The sequence below is a fragment of the Triturus cristatus genome, chromosome 11, assembly GCF_964204655.1.
Source record: "Triturus cristatus chromosome 11, aTriCri1.1, whole genome shotgun sequence".
Classification (NCBI taxonomy): Eukaryota; Metazoa; Chordata; class Amphibia; order Caudata; family Salamandridae; genus Triturus; species Triturus cristatus.
In genome coordinates, this window is record NC_140594.1 from 916,606,252 (window position 1) to 916,628,553 (window position 22,302).

General features: G+C 38.7%; 1 protein-coding gene across 18 annotated transcripts in view; it reads right to left on the reverse strand.

Moving 5' to 3' along the window:
- Positions 1-22,302, reverse strand: part of MBNL1 (muscleblind like splicing regulator 1) — a 498,242-nt gene that overhangs the window by 404,575 nt on the left and 71,365 nt on the right. For 13 of the 18 annotated variants that reach the window (XM_085634851.1, XM_085634864.1, XM_085634862.1 and 10 more), the window contains exon 2: positions 18,620-19,562. The exons of the other annotated variants lie outside the window; for them this stretch is intronic. In XM_085634851.1, the coding sequence (XP_085490977.1) occupies positions 18,620-18,793 (174 nt within the window). In that variant the 5' untranslated portion in view covers positions 18,794-19,562. The remainder of the gene's footprint in view (positions 1-18,619; positions 19,563-22,302) is intronic. 18 annotated transcript variants of the gene reach the window in all.

Sequence of the window (22,302 nt, forward strand, 5' to 3'; positions counted from 1 at the left end):
ACCCTCTTTCTACTCCATATTGCAACTTCCCAATTCCATATGTATGCATCATGAAAGCAAAAAAATAAGAGTTTTTCTATGAAAGTCATGTTCATGTACCAATGTGTAAGACAAGCAAGTGCCCGATGCATTGTCTTATAGCTGAAGTCCTGATACAACTGTTTGCTTGCACAAAGAATTTCTGGATGGTAAACAAAATGTAGATTAACTAAATGGAATCTGAAATAATGACAACTGGAGGCTCTCACAAGTCAAAAAGGAACAGCAGATCAATGAAAAAGACTTGATAGAGAAATGTCCTACCGCTATCTGGGTCGGACAATAAGCAAGTATGGTTCCTAGTCAATACATGTGAAGAACAATTAAACAGGGTTCCAATTACGGTGCAAGGAATGACCAGCATGGGCTTTGACCGTAGGGATGGTCTTCAATATCTGTCTGCAGTGCTGGTGCTTTGTTTATGTTGTCTTTGGTTCTTCACCATTAGTTTACAATTCCATGATGGCAGGCAAGCTGTTTTGTAATATGGGGACCACCTATGAATGGTAAAGTAATGCTAACAAATGAGAAAGAGGTATTCCAATATTGCCACCCTCGCATGCTCATCCACATGCAGCTAACTGAATGTTTTTTTCTCATTTCTAATAATTTTGTACTGTTCCAATTTGACTTTCGAGTTGAAAGGAACACCTTGCACATATTGAAACAGTATAGAATGGGCAAGAATGAAAAAGAAATGGATACAACAATCAAAAGCCTTTGATGGCACGCAGACAAATACCAGTATGTGACTACTTTTTTCTCAATCTTAGTCATTCTATAACATTCCCAGATGGTCGACATGCTGAAAGGCAGTTTTAGGTCGACTTATAATCATAAGAAATGGTAAAGAGTGAAAAAAGAGGGCCACCGAAGCAGTGTTCATCAGTGATGGTGCATACTACATGAGGCAGCTGGTAGCCTGTTGGCAGAGCTCAAGGTGCTTCTGGGCTCTTGCAAAAGAAAAACACGAGTTACATTGTGTAAAACTGAAAAATGATATTGTTTTTCAGAAAAGGCAACACTCATCTACTAAACTTAGCATTGTAGGGGACTGCTTTTATGCTGGATGTTCATATTCTGAACAAACAAATGCTGTCACTCAGAATGAGGGGAATCAATTGCTGACATAGACTGACCCATTGTCCCATGCTGTGTGATGTGATGATGGTAGGAAAAACATGAATGACATTTTAGCAGACCAGTGAATGAAGACCACTGACCCCTCTCTACATATGTATAAGGGGCATTAAAAAGCACTTGGGTCATAATGCTCCAAACATCTTTTACAAAGTGTGTGGTGAAACAATTCTCAGTACAATTGTATATAAAAACTGGAATTGTGGTCTGTATAAAAACAGTCTGGGAAGATTTAAAAAATCAAGGTACTATCTTGAAAAATGGTAAATGCTGCAAAAGTACCCAAAATATAATTCTGGAAGCTAATCTAGTTTTTAAATGAATGCCAGAAAGTGGAAGCCCTTCAGAATGCATCTAATGCTTGGAACTGGCATCTCCCAGCAGAAAGTGTCGTCTTCCAAAGCCACACTCCAGTAATTGTTCAGCGCTTCTCTCCCAGAGTGAAGAACTCAAAAAACTCTTTCTGAAAAATGTTTTGATCATATGAGTATGACCGGAGTGTCCAACAAGAGGTATACTTCTAAATCTTTTCCTCAATTCATTTTATGACCTTTCCATGAATTAATTTATGTAAAAAAGGGAAACATTACATCATACTGTGTTTGCTGGGCTGTGACTCCTTTCTATAAGTATTAACCTTAGTTTTGGCAGTGTCCTGCAGTTCATACTGAGCTTCAGTTTCTAATTCTTTATGGTTCCAGTAGCATTATGTGACTAGAACTTCTACTATACCACATTGAACCATTTTGTTTACTTCACTGCAAATGTGTTTGAAAATGTGTTCACACTTTCATATGCTATTCTCTTGTCTTTACTAAAGCAATTTGGTTGTTTTAGTATTTCAGGAAAGATCGTGGTTCATGGGGGCTGTATAATGGGTACTATTGATTACGAGTGACTAGATCCCTTTGAATATAACCTACTTTTGCAGTTCGTTAAAACTGTACATGTTCTTGGGTTTCTTGATATATGTGTTGGACACATGGTAGAACATGCATTATGTCATCCTGTTTCACTTTCAGTTCTTTCTGCTACACTTTGACCTCTGTTTCTTTCACTGCCACCTCTTGCCCATCCAATAAAAGGCAGAGTATTCATCTTATGCATTTTTCCTGAATTTTAAAAATAGTTTTTACTTCTATCAAGAATATTCTTAGCACTGCTTGTTAATATATTGTACATTGTTGTGTAGATTGGTTCTTTTTTTCACTGTCAATATTTCAGAAAAAGATTTCACAACTAAACAGTGTTGAATTTTGTTTATATGACAGTAAACATACACAGCTTAGATAGCTTAGCACGTAATATATATCTCTTGAAACACATTTTAGACAGCTGAGTGCAGCCTGCAGGTGATAGTTGTGGCACCTTCAACTATTTTTATTTTTCTGGACTACTTATTAAGTGCTATTGAAGGGGTCCTCAATAAAATATAAAATAATTGCTCTGAGGATTGGCACATTCATGGTTCCATGTAATACTCTATCAGAGCAGCATAAAAGTTGTACCCAATTATATATATGCAAAACATTAAAAGGAATGTAGCGAATATGATAGGCCGTTATGCATATGTTTCGAAAAAGGAGGAAACTGCACAATCTTAATATTTGCCTGTTTCCGTACAGATGGCTCAGCAGCTATAGCAAACAATGTAATATGACAGGGAAGAGATTAAAGGGGCAAGTATACATAGCTAATATTCCACCCAGGATGTAGGACTGGAGATGGGATTGCTTTCTACCAGAAGAATACACAGAACAGGCCTATTGGTTGCTAGAGACTAAGAGACCCATGCAGAGTTGGGTAGTAATTGAAAATCCTACGATTTCTGAAAAATGTGCTAAATATCGCGGAGAATTGACTTGTGCAATTTCCTCCACTATAGAGGTTGTAAAGATGAGAAAAAAGCACCAAAGATTTCACTTTCAGATATCCCACTCACTCAAAAAATCTGAAGATTTTCCATTACCACCCAATTCTATTAGCGGTCACAGATATACATTTTTTGTATAAAAACGTCAATTTCTATGTTGACTATAACACAAAACACACAATAAAATCCTTTTAGCACATAGTCATATAGCAAACATCTGACTGAGGTTGGGTATGTCCAATGTTCAAAGATATGTAATTTTCCTACAGAATTCTGAGTGTATACCTGTAGCTGTAGCACTCGTGCATCATGAATATAGATTCCTAAAATACTCTCCGATTTCATTAAATGACTGCTATATTTTGCCCAATGACGCCTTCAACTGGATTGCCCTCTCATCATTGGCAGTCACAAACTGTTTTTGTTGTTAGTATATCACCTGGGACCGAATCCAAAGACTGAAACAGCACAGCTGAATTCTGCAGCCACTTCAAGGGGTCTCCTGTTAAAGCATTTAGTTTTCATTTATGAACATCTAAATTTAGCAAACTATGCAGGCTATATCAGTCTCATCCTTGGGATAAAATCAAATCAGGACATCTATGAAGTCTGTATGCTAGTTTTGCAAAGCCCTCAATTTGTTTTTGGCTCAATATTTAAAATAGTAATTTTACTGCTGCATTTGTCACCAGAAAAAAAACTTTCATTGGGCACTTATAATACGATTAATATATTGTGGATCTAGGAAAATTATATATTTGTAGTGGTTTTGTGAACCTACATAGTAACAAAATAGGCTAACATCATACTAGAGATTTTAGTATTAAGTCACGGTAACACCCAGACTCACGCACATGGAGATCTGATTTCTTTTTGGACTACATCAACTTCTCCTGCAATTTTGTGTCAATAAATCCTCACTTTGAATCTTTTCATCTTTATTTGTACATATAGTTCAATAGATAATTATGTTTTACCACCATATATTCAATTCCTTTGTAGTATTTCATCAAACGTATCAGACTTGGAAATATCTGTCTTTTTCAATATCTATAACTAGTTGCATAATCTGTTTATAGCCTATTTATATTAACCATGTCGTTTACGGAGATCCGGCTCGAGTGCGGAAATAAAGATAGTGCTCATAAAAGCCCTTTGTAAATTCCTAAAGTCATAAATGTAGACGTTTCGTCTAAGTTTAGACCAAGCATCTAAGTTTAGTTTGTGAATCGGGCCCCAAGTTGCTGACTACTTTAAAACAGTGTCAGGAAACTCACTTTGTTACAATGATACGTCCACTTTTCATACTGCTTTAATATTGACATTTGAAGCTTCAATTGAATCTGCTAAAATAGTGTGGAAGTAAGTTCTGCACCTTTTATATTACAAACCTTTTTGTTTATAGATGGCAATAAAAGGAGAGTTATGCCAATAGTCACTACTTCTTTTCTCTGTCCATAGGGCTGTGTTCACAAAGAGCCTCCGCACTGATGGCAGAGACCCCGCAGTCATGTGGGAGTCTTCGCACTTAGGACAGAATCTCCGCAATGAGCGCAGAATCTGCAAGGTGAGAATTCTCATTGTGGAGATTCTGCCCCGAGTGCGGAGACTCCCCCATGACTGCGAGGCCTCCGCCATAAGTTTGTAGGCCTTTTGTGAATCAAGTCCTAAATCTTTCATTAAAAGAAGGACCAGATGTACTCTTTTGTGCTCGTCACCATTTCCAGTTAGTATTTTTACAAACAGCAAATAGTTTTCCGAACTTATCTATGTACAAATGCCTTGGTTATGAAAATGTAGATTTGGAGTAGGCCACAATCTAACCTACATTATTATTATTCGCAAGGTATTTCACAAATTAAGACTCACTCTGATTGGAGTTCATCAAAGGGATGGTGGTTTACTGGGAGCAGCAGACCACCAAGTATGCGATTTACTTCCAATAAAGTAAGGTTTCTTTTTTAAATGCAGCATGTTTTCTTTAAAGGAAACAGGAATGCATTCAAAATGTTGTTTTTTACTTTTTATATGTGTCTGTTTCAAAGTTGGTAGTCGTCCTGTGGCATAGAATATCACACTTGCTTCCTGAGGGAAGTCAGAAGCATGACAGACCTCACAGCATGCCAAATATGATTAAAGAAAGTAATTCTAACATTTGGAAGTTTAAGTGTTTATTGGTGGATTACAGCTCATTCTCCTTTACTTCATACAAGAAATTGTGGCATAAAGTACATTGTGTTTATGTATGCCACTGTGTCACTCAGAGACCAATGGTGGCACTGGAAATCTCACATATAACTTTGTGACTTTCGGAGTCAGCCTTTTTTCCCGGTTCGAATTTTTGACAACTATAAGGAAAATAGACAGTTTGCGATTTCTTTTGGGTGCCAAGAGGCAGTTTTCCCCCATGGTATGCACTGTATTCCCTTATTCACGCTTTTTGACACGGCAATTCTACCTTTGCTGCATTGGACTTTAAACAGGGGCATCTGCAGTAAAACAAAGTGTCTGTATTTTAATGCTCGATTCCTGATGACGAAGCTAAATATCAAAACAACAATCCCATTCTTCATGTTCATGCACACTGGGATTGCAAGTGGCAAAATTCCAGAGCCACCACACCCCTTAGCCGAAATGCCGCACCCAGCAGCAACCAAGGTTTGTTTAAAAAAACAACTAAGTGCTCAGCAGGCCCTCAAAAGCAAAGGTTTCTTTTACTTACAACCAAAATTTAAACTGTAGCTGTGAACCCCTTACTATTTTGAGTTATAGTTAACATCTGTGGAACTGCCTGTGTGAGACTGGTTTTATAGCACTTTACCTTAGCCAAGGTCAGGGGGTGGAGGGTCTGAAGAATTTCGAATTGAACTGATAGTCAACAAAGGTTGGTTAGAACACGGATAAATTTTGACTTGCACAATTCATTTGAGCGCAATAGATCCCTTATAAGCGCCTCGAAAGGAGAACAATCACATGTATTGTGTCACCTCTGAGTAGATGGTAATTGAGAGACATAGGAGTGATTAAATATTTAGTAAAAAAAGAGGCTTTCGATGTCTAGTGTGAGGGAAGGTTGCAATGCTGCCGTCAGCTGTGTCTATCTTGCCGGTGTGATGGAAACTGTCACTGCAATTTTAGTTCCACATGGACGCACAAGGAAATCTCGCACTGCCATTCTGCACCTCAATGAGATTACCCTGTAGTGAGTGTGCTTCTATTTGCATTGTACTGTTTGTGAACGAGAGCGAAGTATGCACTGCTGCAATTCACTCTACACCTGTTGAATGTGTTCTTTTCCTATTAATGATGCACATTGTAAGAATACAGAGAATGTGTGTGCGTGCGTGTGTGTAAGTACATTTGTTTTAGGGCTAAAGTCCCAGTAATGTCAACAACATAAAGTGAATATCAAGTAGAAGATGAAGGTTTGCCCCTGGCAGTTAGTGTAAACTGGATAGCAAGTCGATCATTAAATTAAATTAAACCAAATAAGATGAAAGCTGCAGGTGGACAAATCCATTCAAGAAATGGTTCATTTAATTGGCCTTCAGAGAACATATTATCGCTAGGAACGGAGATTCTGCATGATGAGATCAGCAATAAATTCTGGAGTTTTACTGGGTTAAACCTAAACTCGACTTTAATCAGTGGTAAATTTTGGATTTCCAAATGCTTGAATTTCCACTGGCAGAGCACATATATAAATATAATACAGGGAAGACCGGAATGACTGTGTGAAGTCATCTTTGCAGTCTAGCTATTACACCGCTAGTAGACTGCAATAAGAAAGTGACACAGTTACTCTACTGTAATGAGTTATTACAGTTGAGATGAGATATGACAATGCCCACTGTTAGAGTCAGCAGGTACGCTGTAAGGCAGGTTACTGGCCAGAAATGAAACTGTAGCATACACATTGGGAATGATTAAGTCGCCTGCCAGCTCTATCTTCTAAAATATTTTCTCTCAAAATTTAACGTTGATAAGGAGATATTTATGGTAGTGAGTATATATATTTCACTGATGGAGTTTAGGACTAGGGCATCTTAGATCTTGGCATATTAATAATCTGTACGAATTGTGTTCTTTTTTTATGAACATTAACAACAGTATTTCTTCCAAGACAACAAGGTCTTAGAAGAGGGTTTGGCCAGTATGACTACGTCAATATGTCTTATACAAATTAAAGTAGCCATATCTTACAGTGTATGGATTTTGCAGGTCACCTAGGAGTACCATGACCTTATAAACAAACTGTGTCTTTCAACAATTTCCTCTATATTATTTAGGGATTGTTCCCTGACTTTCATCATCTATACATTGTACGGTAGGTACTTTCTTCCATATGTCATTTCTGATATTTGATTTCAAATGTCCTAACTATGATAGGTATATTAACTTTGCTTTCTGTAATTCTTTGCATTCTGTATATGTGTATTGAAAAACTGCATACATTGTTTATTTCTGAGGTATCTATGCTGTATTTGTTTTTACCGTGTGCGTATATTGTCCCGTAAGATTACATACAAATAAAAGATAGTGGATCACATGAATTTCTTGCTATTGTTAAATTTTTGTTAGTCTCCTATGCTAAGGAACAATTGAAAACTTTAGAAGAAAAGTTTGCGCTTTATAGCACATCTGGTGATGAATTTAATTAGCATTGGTAAATCAGCTGGCCTGGCTGAATGAGCATAAGCTGGCAAACTGCATGTATGTATGGCTGTGTTTCAATTAAAGAGCACATTAAAGCCAGACATTTGTCTTTGAAAAAGCAATATAGCCTAAAGCTGAGGTCTATAGCCATTCTTGAAAGCCCTAAACCCGAGTTGTAGATCAGAAATACAGGTAAGTTGCCTATAACGAGGTAGAAAAACTTTAACAACAGGTTTAGCCAGAGAAATAAGAGCTACAAGACTATTACAACAATCCACCCACTGAGGATAGAATAGTCTAAATTCAATACAGAAAAAGCGTAAGATAAGCATTTAAATATTGAAGGCGATGGCCAATGCAAGCTATAACAGGCCACGAGCCACACAATTGTCTTCAATGGAGCTCTCAAAATTCTAATATCATTTGAAAACTTTAAGAAGAAAATTTGTGGGTTTTTTTTTTACAGGATTGTGCATTAGTATACCTTTTGCATGCTTCTTCCTTTTCACCCAGCAAGAATGTCACTAATGTTGAACGTACAAAATGGCATTAATCAACAAGATTAGTATAACTTGACAGTGAGAGGAGTTCAAATAAAAGGGACAAAATGGTAGTAATCTGTGAATTGACTAACATCAGCATACTGACAGGCTGCATACGTGAATGACCTATGGTTATGAACTCGGCCGTCATTATTTAAGAGGTAATAGAGTCACACAATCATGACTTGCGCCGGACAGAAATATATGTCAATATTATTCTTAGATAATGTATTAAATTAGTAAATTAAGAGTCAACTCTCCTACTAACCACCTCCATCGTGAATCATAACCAATGGAAAAAAGAGGAACAAATGTGTCGGGATAGCAAAGGAGCTCTCATTACATATCTGCTTCTGATTCTGTGTCATGGAAGTGAAAGCAGGACTAAAACGAAGGCTCCCTTGATATGTAAACTTCACTGTGCTTGGTGGTATAGCAAGGAAGCCTCATTTTCAGTCCTGTTCCGATTTTTCTGTGAAACAAGTATCAAATGGAATTTTAGTCCCACACTTGTCTAACATATAAAGAAAAAACAGGACATTTAGGCAGCCACTTTTCATGTGAAATAATGTTCAAGCAACGAATGGTATTACAGCTCCCATGCTTTGGATTTGAAAAGCATCTTCTGTTACAAGTTGGTTTTAAACCCTTTTTTGCTGCAGTGGCACCTCTCGTTACTTATTGCACTGTTAAGTATTTACTAGAGGGCTTCAGGAGGACTAAATATAGCAACAAATCTTATAACGATACGAAAAGCTTTTAGTTGTATCCTCGTGAAATATCTTAGGTATTGACCCATAGGTACTGTAAATAAAGTATCTTTGGAGGCATAACCTCTCGACCTTGACAAATGTGTGAGGAATAATGCACTGGTTCGCCATAAGAACATTGGTATTGGCAAAGTGAATATAGAATGAAGAAGAAATAGTTTAAACATTTTGGACAATATTACGTTGGAACTTAAATGAGTGTCACACATATATGAATTAGGGGGCATACGGCCGCACTATCTCAGGAACACCTGAGCCCTGAGATCTCATCATCAGTGACTTCTTCACTTTCCCAGGTATGCCAACGCTCCATGAGGTGGCAGATCTTTCTCTGTACGGCTGAGCTCTGGAACGCACTGCCCACCTACCTACGCTTGGCCAAGACCAAACTGGGATTCAGGAAGGACTTAAAAACTTGGCTCTTCAGGTAGGCGTAGCTTAAATTAAGCTGGTCAGTCTATTCTTCACTCTCGCTTTAGCGCCGGGACGCCTCAGTTGAGGCAGCTGTGCGCGGTATAAATGGCTTTGATTGATATGAATAACTTGTGTGCCAGTGCTGAGGTGTCCCCTTTCTAAGGCAATCTTGCCAGCACAAGCATTTAGACTAGAGGGTATAGGTGGCAATGTGAGGGCTCTTTTAACTCTAGCAAGGTTATTTCTAAACACGTTTTTTTATTGTTTTATTTAGCTGTATAGAACCATGGCCGCGCATTTATTTTGAAGCTGCTCATCTGAGAGATCACATTACCATTCATCTTTTCCGACTCATATGTATGTGTACAGCAACACTCCTATGACCTTTCCAAAGACATACACCATCCGTCCACACTGCTACGGGGCTATCTGTAAAGGCACATACATAGATATACCCAGACACCAGAAATATCCTCAAAAGAGTACAAAACAGCTAGCAAAAAGCACACAAAACAGGAAAACTGGGATGGATCACGTCATTTGAATTGGAAGGTAGTAGAACACAGCACCCCTTTCCGCATAACAACAAACACAAATGCTGGAAGAAACATACAGAAAGCAGATGCCATGTGTACATTTGTGCTACATGAATGGTACAATAAAGTAGTGGTGCATTAAATAAGCATTAAAACAGGGTCAATGTGCCATGCTTCAACCAATGTGCATAGTGGCAAAGTCGACAGCAATGGATGCATTTCTCTGTAGTAGTAGAACATCTGAAGAGTAATGCCACATTCCTGTGCAAGCTCTTTGGGTGAGGTGCACTCCATTTAAGCAGCTGGTCCAAATTTGAGCAACATCAAATCATGGGTTAAGAGCTGTCTCTGGTCACCTTAATCAGAGTCTCCTCGCTTCAGATTCAGGCCACGCTCTTAAAGCAACATTAGATTCTTAAGTCTGCAGTGTCTTTGAGCAAAGTGAACAGTATTTAAACAGGAATTACTGAGTTTATAACCAGTGTGAAATTTTAATAGCGTGCTTTCGAGTAATGAGCATCATCTGTGAGTAAAGTCTCATTTCAGGATTGTGTGCTCTCTCCAATAAGACTCTCCTTATAGGAGTATTTCCCCTTACTGAGAAGGATTAATACTAGAGGGATTTGCATTGTTTCCCAGAAGAGTATGCTCCATTTGAGAAACTTAATTTATTTGTTAGTGATATCCTAGGCAAACCTGCCGCTCTCAGTAGCATTGTATGTAAATATTGCTTAAATATCGTCCCACTGGATGTAGATATTCTTTTAATAACTCCAATGGTAAGATATCTCTGTAAACGATATTTAGGACATGATGCTTTTAGCTTATGATACTCTGACAACTGTATTTTGGAATATTTTGGCGTTTGGAATAGAGTATTGAATGCTCAATGCTAATATCTGGCTACACTGAACTATTCCTCGTGAGAATTCAAGTAACATTAGGATGCCCCGCTAACACACCATGATGAGTGGGCTTTAGCCTCTAAGCCAAAACATACTAGGACAGATATTTCAGCTCATAATCGACACCGATCGCTTCCTTCATATCAATGATTCAGACAACCATCATACGAAGTGCAAGAGCCTTGCACTTGGGCAGTCACAAGGCTCTTGCACTTGTGACTGCCCAAGTGCAATGCCGACCTTATTAAATAACCTTAGGAATGGTCTAATGCAACAATTTCTTTCGTACACTAACTCTGGAGGTATCTGGGACGAACCATATAGCACATGTTTGCAAACCACATATGTTAATTAGCATAGTATATATCCCACTTTTACTATGCATAATAAAAGTGTATAGCATGCTTCGACTTATATCCAACTTCACTCATTTAATTTGTTTTGGGCAAGCAATTTATAGTAACAGCTTTGTTTCTTACTCATTTTGAAATTGCTAAATGTATGCATTATTTGCATATTTCCTTTTAAATCCACCTGGATTGGATTGCGTTCTTGACAATTTGCTTACTATGCATATATATCAGAAATTCTGAAAATGCAGCATCAGTGCAAACGTCATGCAAATTGTACCTAAAAACATTGTGTAATAGCCATTAGAGAGGACGGATTCGTACAACATCCAAAATAGAGCAGAAAGACTGAATGGGGGGAAAGATTTGCTAGGTGTGGTCAGATCGAGAACATGAGAGGGTTCCTCTAAAAGCAACCAAATTAGAGTCTACGATCAATCGCTCCAATTAGACACTTCACTCTTATCTCTCTATGCAGCCTATCACTTCTTCATCAAAGATGCAAAATAGTTTCACCCGACTTCCCTAATATTTTCAAGGCAAATTCTAGTCCAGGCCTTATCAGCCTTCACAATAGCAGCAAAATAACAAAGAAATGAAAAAACTCTTACTGTGCACAAATACCATATTATGATACTTGCAAGACCTCGCTTGGTGACAAATCACTCATCCCTTGTAATGTCTTATCATTTCCCAGGATAAATAATAATTCACAATAAAACATGGAAACTAAAGCTGGGAAGGGATTGTTTTTATATATAGAGAGCCATTGTCCTGCATGAAAATCCCTGACAGGCCATTTTTAGGTTTCGCCTGCACAGCGCTTGTGCTGTGCTTGTGAAATCTATTGTATTTAAAATAAATCTGAAAAGAGGCTTCCATCCCGCCCTTACTTTTCATTGGTTGGTGTGCTTGCCACCTACTTTTCCATTACTTCTATTGGCTTTAGAATACTATTTCCTGTTCTTCCTTGTGTGTTTCTCTTATCAGTGTCCCATAGCCCAAGTACTGTTTTCATCAGCTTTTGTGAAACACTCTTTTTTCAGGCATTGCCTGCACAGCTCTAATCTCTCATGGCTGCATGCATTTCAAGCATGCTTGTTCTGTATGTGCTCCCTATCCCTCCCCTCTACCTGTTGTTTCACACAGTCCCTTGTATTTGTATATTCCCATTTTTTTTTTTTTAAATTAATTTAATTTTAGCAATCTGAGATTGCGCGAACTCTCAGAATACTTCATATGTGCACCAGTTGCATTACAATAGGACATGTTCCCGGGCACAGGGACTTTAACTGATTTGCCAAGAATTACAGGATTTTTCGCCTCCTGCCAAACCTCGAACCTGGTTCCCCAGCAATAAGATCATCCACTCTAGTACTCACACCACATCATCTCTCTTACCCGTGGATATTGACCTCACCATATAAGATGGCTGACACTCCTTTGGAACACACAATTAAAAAGCATTTCAATTATGCGTTCCAAAGCAGCGCCGGCCATCTTGTTCATTGCTCTCAGCGTGTTTCTATAGAAGGGATCTTTCAGCAACCACAGCCCCTGCCCTCAACTTGTATATTACTATAAGCCATACTCATGGTGATACGCGGTCAACAACCTGTTCCCCGAAAAAATATAAATAAATAAATATGCCCGTCTCCCTAGCAACAGCAGCCTGGTGTAGTCGTGCAATCTTTGCAGCTCGGGCGCAGGTGTTTACAACGCCAAAAATATACTTTCCTCATAAAGAAAAGGTGAGAGTAAAGTTGTGGCATGCAGCATTATGTATCTTCAAGGGAAAGACCCACTCTAAGGTGCCTGGCATTAATTGGGTTTGTTTAATCGGACACAATCCAGTGAAGACCTTTTAAGACGTGACCCAAATGAGAAAAGCCTGCGGTGTGTTACTATGTAGCACTCAATGAGAATACAAATCATGTTGATTATAAATGCAAAATATAGTACAATATTTTACTCTTATTTCATGTTCCGAAAATCAGGATCATTAAAGAGGAACCTCACCTTCGGGCGCACTTTATCTTTTTGTGTGGTTGGATCTATAATGAAGTTGAAAGGCAAGCGTTGCCTTTGACGGGTGAAAATTCACTTTCTAACCCCATTTTACACCTCTGATTTTTTAAAAGCTTGTTTAATCTTCCTTAGTGTTTAACAAACAGTGCCAAGACACTGCATTCGGGCCTGAAGGCAGCAGTGCTCTGCTAGACCAGGCAGCGCTTGAAACTTTTTCATTTCTTCTCTCATTGCCAATAGGTTTAGACAAGGAGAGGGAAAAGTAATGAGGCAGGCCACGGGTAATTTAATCACGGAGGAGGGAAACACTGTGCAAAGTTAACTTATCTGGGAGTGGTTCATTCTGAGGACAGTACAAAGTGTGTAGTCACACTATAATGTGTACCTAGAGCAATTGAACTTTTGTGCTTTGGCTCTGCAGAGTTGTCTGCCTACTTACGAATTTTCCACCTTTTGCCACATATGATTAAATTCCCTCGGGTTCCTATTCCTTAAAACAAAAACTCTAGGACGCGGCCAGTGCAGGCAGCATCATAGAGCTTTTTTTGTGTACATCAAGCCATGTTACACAGCAAGTCAACTGTTGTGCAACATGTAAAAAAGCATTAACAACACCAACAGCTTTTGCATAGGAGAAATCTATTGGCTATGCCAACGCTTTAGTTTCTTCTTCTTAACAATATTTTTTTATCAACAATCAGGCTATAATACATAGTTTCTGTTGTTTGCCCTTGTGTTACACCTTTAATCAATTGCACGGAAAATTGCCATTTTAGGAGATTTCAATCTATGTGCATAGATGAAAGGAAGACAACCTTAGAAGTTGTTAAAAATATATGCACTTTAATCGTCACCCAAGCATGAAGTGGTCCCATTCATGCGGTAGGTCACCCGTTGTTCATACACAACAGTGATACCAACTGCTTGATATCCCATCCTAAATCAGGACTAAAAACTCTTTGACTACCCTCCTCCCAACCATCTGCCTCTACTGACCTCTTCTTAGTGTGTCTCAATCCTGTAAAGTATCCAGTGTCAATCAGAAAACTGATTGACTTAGGAATGGGCACGTTGGCCATGGCATATAAAGCAACAGGCGCTCCTAACTTGTTGAATGCCTTCCACCACATAATTTCAAACACATAGTTAGTATCTTGGTGGCTTGGTTCACCAATCCAATGTTAGAATCTACTAACAAACTGTATTATTAAAAATTAGCTGAAAATAAAATATGTGCAGAAAAGTGGAACATAAATAGTTTTCTTCATTGTCAGGAACTAACAAGGTCAAATGTGCACAGCACAGGATAGAAAGCCACAAGGCAATATAGTGGGCCATAAAGGCAAAAGAAATAAAATATATTTTCAGTATCTTCCATAAATTGTCTTATCTGGGAGTGTTGAAAAATATCTCATTCATGTCTCAGCAAAACTGTGGAGTCCCGATGAAATATTTGAAAACCAAAACCGAAACACACAAGGTCCATGTGCTAGTAAGCAAAAACCCTTGCCCTCTGCGGCACCCTATTTCACTCACCTCTTTCAATAGTTGGAGCTGTTAACCCTTTGACAGTAGAGGAAGTGTCAAGGCTTGCACTGAACCATACAATAATCTTTTAACTCTTGACGGTACTAACAATAGATCCTGAGTTTATGTCTGTACCAATTACATTCCAACCTCATTTATGTAAAATCCTGTAAATGAAGTGGCCAGAAAACTGTACAAACACTATTAAATAAATAACATTCAGCATGACTTTCAATCAGGTTTCCATCACATCTGGGATCAAATTAGCCTTGAGGAAAGCCAACAAACTGTATGGCCCTCTTTGATCTTTCCTGTGATTTGGTTAACTACATCATTTTGCTAACAAAAAACAAGGAATGGACGGGATGGGGGGCTGGTACTGCCTCATACTGGATTTGTTCTTTCCTTCAGAATCAAGGCCAACAAGTATAACATCTCAGAAAGTGCTATGTGGGGTCCCAAATTGTCTGCTCTCACTGCTCATCTTCAACATCTATATTCGCCATATCACACGTACTCGGTCAGCACCAAATGCACTTTTAATTGTTGGAGGACCCTGCAAGGGAATAAACATCACTGACCTCCCTGTGTATATGCACGCATTTACACAGTACTGAAGACAATTCACTGGCTTCATGTAGAATGCAAAATCAAATTCAAAATTAGTTGCAAAGTGTGCAAATCTTAAGGGAGCAAAAGCCAGGCTTATCTCCAATACCCAGTTCCACATTTCACATCAACAAGGAACTGAACATCATATTATAACCATCTAATTAACAGAGATACTTTAAAAGACTCAAACACAGTGGCATATCCTTAAGGGAATATGGCCTGAAAACCTGGGGTCACATTAGTCCACACATTTGCACCTATTCAAATTACCTACAGTCAGAACATATCTTGAAAAGTGTTCAGCCAAATTTTCTGCTTTACATCTCCCTCGACAAAAACAGTTATGGAAGAATGGCAGTTCTTAGAGCAGAACCTAAAATCAGATGGACTCTACCTTCCATATTTCCTTTTATTCCATTTAATTAGTGCATTTTCCCTTTCCTTACAGATCTCAAGTTACAACAATGACATCCAGAGGCATACAAAACTCCTGAATTAAAGAAATGCATAAATCAATAATTGACAAGGACTTCGCCCCCTTGGGGAGTTCTTGCATCTAGCTGCCTGCCTCATGAAGAGACAATGACAAGTCAAATCGATCACCTCTGTCATTCAGTGTGACAATATAAACATAAAGCGAAGCATTACCAGAATCAAGTTCTCACATTGCAAAAGTAAAAACATGCAAACAATCCTTTGTATTCTACTTTTTGTGAATATGAAACAGAATTGCCCTGCATATTAGAATGTTCACATCTTTCTTTGAAATAGAAGCACATTTGTTTCATTGCTGCTAAACAATATCCTTCCTGTGCCTACCCACTGTCTTAAAGTACCTGAATACTAGTACATGACCCAGGAAGAAAAACCCCTCTTCCCACATCTTAGAAGTGTGCAAACATCTGCATCATTATACAACACCCTCTCATCTCCCAAATCTTCTCATTTGTTCTTCGCTCACTTATGCTCCGATTTGCTCTCAACTAATACCCAATAACATATGAGAATCAAATATTTAATCTTAAATCTTCATGTAGTTCCATCAGCTATGAAGCCCTTACGATGGATACTTTAAAGCTCAAAATGAAGGTTTTAATTCCTCAGGACAGAGGCCTGCTATCTCCAGCTCGCTAACATGCCTAACAGCCAATAGCTGTCCCAGAGGCATGCACATTCCCAGCTCCTCCATACTAATTTCTTTATACTCTAGAGCAGTGGCCTACTGGAACGTGATCTTCCAGGAAATGTGCTCTGCCTCAAACAAGACGTTTCTGTATTTCTTGCTGCTCTTGTGTTTTTAGAGCAAGGTACGGTACTGTGTATATCTTTGTGAAGGATTTCTCATTTCTGTTCATGGACAAGACATGTAACTTAGTATGTTAAAGTACTCTAATGTGTGGCTTCTTTAAAGGGACATTTACTACAAAAGTGGTATTGCATAGAAATGAGTGTAAGAGCCAAAAGGCTCATGTAACTTGGGGAGATGTTTGCTGGAAATATACCTTGGACTGTGGCAGTGAAGTGCTGAAAGGTATAGTTATTTTAAAGGGCATATAGGCAAGTGTGCAAATGCTTAAGGGTGTCATTGTTATAAAGGATGAAACCGAGTCTCACTCTGACCGTAAGGTCAATGTAAAGTACTTAGGTTGCATATATGAAAGCCATTCACCAGGGATTTGCTACCTCTTTTGAGAGCAAGAGAGTGAGTCACTGAGTGGTTGCATGTAACAAACAAAAACACACACAACACGTTTGAATGTTTTTTTGCAAAATGCAGTGCTATAAAATCCCACATTTCACACAGACCCGGAAATATATCACAGGCCCCAGTGACACAATGAAAATAATTCACAAGTCCTTGTGAAATATGGGTTTCATCATCATGACAGTCTAAACGGGCATAGCTATACAAGTGTCTATTGTTTAAACAGCATTCTAATTCCAATCACTGCCTATTGTTAACTGCACCTTTCAAAGAACAGCTTCAACAAGCTTTTTTTGTACACTGAAAATAAAAAGGCGCTTCTTTACATTGTAGATTCTTAAGTACATAAATATGCATTGGATACTTTTTATAAACATTATATACCTCAGTGTTTCACTTTATGTTTTGAAACTAAAAGATTCTTTTCAATACATTTAAAAAATTGCACATCTAGTCATGCTGTTCAAGTGATACATGAATGCGATTTCCTAATACAAGCAGAAAGTTATACTACTGGAATATCGAGTTTTAAATATTGTGCTACAAAAGTAACTTTTAACAAATATATTGACGACCAAAATACCGAACAGGTAAGTAAATGTAGACAAGTTTAGGTTTACTATATAACTCCACATTTAAATATATTTTGATGACATAATTATATATATTACGCAGATGTATGGTTAAAAATAGTATATCTATATTTACTGAAATATACCTACCTCCAATATATTTTGGTTGTTGCAATGATATTCTTTCGGCAGTCAATATTCGAGCATACAACAAATTTGAAAATGTTTTAAAATAGCATGTAAATTGGGTAACATATATATATACTTGCACACATACACACACACATGTATATATAGATAGATAGTTAGATAGATTCACACTGAAATATGAGCAAATGCACTACACAAATTCAAATTAAATGTTAGAAAAATAAGCTGTTCAGTGTTGCTTGTCTTCAGAGATGAATCAAATGATTCTTCAAAAGATTTAAATACACATTTTTTGTCAAAATCTGCAAAACACAGTCGATTCAATTTAAAGAATTACAATTAACATACATAAGAACAGTAAAATCACACTGCAATAAAACTATCCCTATCTCCTACAAGAAAACTCAAAACCCCATGTTACTATTTCCACAGTTAAAAAGTTACCTTTAATGGTGCGTGTCAATGACAAAGATGGAACCTTCGGAAATATCTCTGCCACAATTTGAAAAATCTAATGTCTCATTTATTCCAATTTTGTGTACGTTTAGTGTTCTATATAATTTGAGTTAACTGTTTTAAAACATGGCAAATCACTTCAACAACATGTTCATTTTTTATTATGTCATACTTCCACTACACTCTTTCAGCCATCAAATTGACTGTGCAAAAATACATTATTACTATCCCCACTCAACAATCAACAAGGACGCCCACCACAATATTCAGAATCTATTGATTCTCCTTGTATCTCTGTTTTATTCACACAATCTTCTTGTAAAATTAAAGTAATATTTACTCACTTTCAGAGAATCAAAGCAGGCAATTACTCGTCCATTTTCAACTTGGCAGCTTTTCGCTGGGTGTGCAAATTTACATTCCGAGTCTGGTCTTGAGCAAGTTCCTCTTTGGAACTCCCTACACACTTCCAGAGTAAGCCACTTTGTGTCCCGCATTTGTGCGACACTAACAGCCATGTTTTGTTTTGGTAGGCAGTTCAAGGTGTATTGAAAATGAAAAGAAAGGAAACTCTTGTACTGTTATCGATGAATGTGTCAGCTCAAAATAACTTTTGCTTTTTTCCTACTTCAATAGTGCATGCAAAATCAGTTAATCAATTTTCTTGGATACACCACCCAGGAGAATTTAAGGGAGTGGAAGTGTTACCTCAAACAGATTGTGTCCAAAATCCTGCAAGGGGGATTTAAAAAAGAACGTTAAAAAATATGGCCTGGGACTCGCCGTCCGCTTGCTGTAACCTAGTACCAGTGCCAACTCAGAGCCCAGAACGCAAGCATGAAAACGTGGCAGCCCCCTTGCTGGCACAGAATTTCCAAAGTGCTTTCAGTGAAATTATCTGAAAAGTAATCTTTATACAGCTGAACTGACAATTGGATTTGGTGATGCAATAGGCATTGATTAGTTTGGCAAAGACATACGCAGCAAAGTAGAGCAACAATCGAGAGTGGGCTTTTTTTTGCGTGATGGCTTCCTGCGTGATGGCTTCCCGGCAAAGGGTATCTTAAGTTTTCAACAAACTTCCCTTTTGTGATTTAAAGCAGCAAACGAGAACTCTCAGGTTTTTTCCTGATTTAAGGTAGAAATTGGGGTTGTCTGGAAAAGAGGTTCAGCATGGATGTGCTGTCGTCGCAGTCTAGCTGGTAGCAAGCAAGGCAAAAGCAGAGACGGCTCTAGAAGCAGTTCCAAGCAGCAGAGACGTCAGGAAAGGCACTTCTTAGTACCAACCTGTAGGAAAAAAACAGATAAGTAAAATTTTACCAAGCAGCATTTCACTAATGTCCCACATTATTAAAACCTCCCAAAGTGATCTAATACTACAGTGGAAAAAGAAAGCTTGCTTTTTCTTGCAGACATACTCACAATGCAGCATATTGCAGCCAGCCATCGTAGTTTTATTTTTTTTTAAAAAGCCAGTTTCCCCTTGTGAAGCAATGCATGATAGAAAGACAACCAATCACAGATAGTGTTGCAGCAATATTCTGGGCAGAAAGCCAGTAGTGTAGGCTGTCTTATGAAAGGTCGCGCCTGTCAGGCGTTCATTACTATGCTATAAGCAGAGAAAATGTCCATTAGATGTGACTTATTCCTCTGCAAAAGGACGAGCATGTGGGTTTTGAAATTACCCGACATGCAGTTAGTGGATTAAACCATGTTAGTTTTTTCTAACAGCCCCCAGGAGAAACACAAGCTTTGCAGAATCACCAGCGAGAAAGCAAGCCTCTAAACTGCAGATCGCTTTCAAGCTGCCTTGGCCGCTGCTTAGCCAGCCCTGCCTTTGGCACGAACAACACCCAGTCTGCTGCTGTTGCACTCACATGAACGTAAAAGGAAAAGGCGTGTTTACAAATGGTACATTCTTCTGACCTATCCCAATTCACTTCCTTATTAACTATGAGTAGTTCAGCTCCGCTAGAGAAAGAGGCGATGGCGTGTACAGCTAAACTATTCCATTCAGGCAGCAGACACTTTGTCAATATATCACGGGCAGGCGAGATATGAACAAAAGCAGTCTTTATTCTGATTTTCTTTCCGTGAAAAGCTAAGGTTGTGCCCGGGAATGTAAGCACCAGTGTTGGAAGAATATCTGGCGCAAGGCAGCTTAACCTCTAGAGAGATTGATCGTCTCTCAGGGTCATTAAATATTAAGAAGGCAATTTTATTTGAGCAGCACGATGCATTTCTGCGTGTCACCCTTCAGAGAGAAAGTGGTGGCATCAGCTGACGTCCGTCTGCTGCCAGCATCTTCTCTACATGTCTAAGCTTGCAATATTTAGCTGCTTTACAGAAACTTCCATCTTATATTTGACAAAATAAAAACATCTTTCGTGCTTTAGTAGCAGACCGTCAGCAACAAAAAACCTAAAGATATCTGGCCGAGGAAAGACACATTTTCTAAGGCTAGATTTCATGCTCCATAAAAGCGTTATATATTTATTAAAAAAATAAAATGAAAAAACACTTTTAAGCGTACCTCAAAATTGCCGATTTGGAGTAATTCTCCATGAGGACCACAGTTTAATTATATTTATTTTGATTGTCAGCTCCATCTGACCACTGTACATAAAATAAAAAATAAAAAAGCTCTTTCGATTGTAAATGTAATTAATTTATCTAATACAAAAGGGAACAATCTATCTGACACTGAAGTTGTGTTCCAAACACAAACTTCAAACATGCTATTGCATGATTTCATTCTGCATACAAATGACAATTATCATTAGATCACACAATCATTTAAAGTATTGGGAAATGCACAGCTGATGCCACCCCCCCTCCCCACACACTTTACGCAATAATTCAAGTGTTTTAACCAGACTGCAGGTTTACGGTTAAAATACAGGGCAAAAGCGGGGGTGTGGTCTGCTATAGAGTAAAATAGTCGCTTGAGCCGGAGCTCCATCTCGTCGATGCCGCATTTCCTCATTTAAAATGGGCAAAGTCTCACATCGACAGCCTAAAAACACAATTATTGGGCACTGGATTATGTAGGGACTGAGGCTCAGGCTCTGTAATTCTCCTTGAAGCCACTACTGCTCTGAAACACTGTGCCTTGTATCAAGTGGCCGGGGGCTGCCACTATGGCCTCTCTCATCTTGATAGCGACGCATGGCCCGTAATCAAGGACCAATCACAATCACCAGCAAAGAACCAGGAGACACTGCCTAATATTTCTGTCACCTAACAGAAATGAAAGTGAGTTTTTATGGTTATCAATCCTTTCGCAGTGGCGTGGTCTGCCTTAATGAGCACATGGCCTAGCGTTAATTGGGGGAGGGTGTAACCCTGCTGTGATGTGATTCTCACTCACTCATGAAATAAGTGCTGACACTGATACCACCAAACAACTCACTTCTTCAAATACTCAGTGCTTACCCTCTGTCAGCGCTCTTACAATTCCTCGGGCGGTCCACAAGATGCCAGTCCCTCCCGCCTCCCCGATGTGAGACTTGCTCTGTGTCCGCACCCGCCTGGATGTGTGACTGCTCAAATACGCCCACCTTTGCCTGACCGGCATCCTCCATACAAGTCAATCAGAAATACCAGCGTAGCAGCAGATCATGTGCTCTGGCAGCGAGGCGTGTTAGTTAGAGCCGGCCAAAGCCATGATGGATGAGCACAACCTCTTTGAAGCATAGGCGTGACCTGCCTGCTTTCTCATACCAAAGAAGGCATTCTGTGGCCAAAATTTCTGCAGGCAGCTGGGAATTAGGCGGTGAACCATGAGATTCTCAGACCTATGTTGTTACCACCTCTATTACAGGCTGATCTCAACTTGCTGCTGTCTAACAAAATACCGTCAAGCAGGCCAACACAAGAGAGAAACCCTTGAAGAAATCGCATTCCCCTGTCAAGTGCCATTTTAAAGAAGAGGAGAAGGTACAGGAGAACCCTTAATCAAGTCATATTCACCCTGCCAGCTAACATCGCAGTCACCCTTCTCTTGTACACATTGAATTCATCTGTG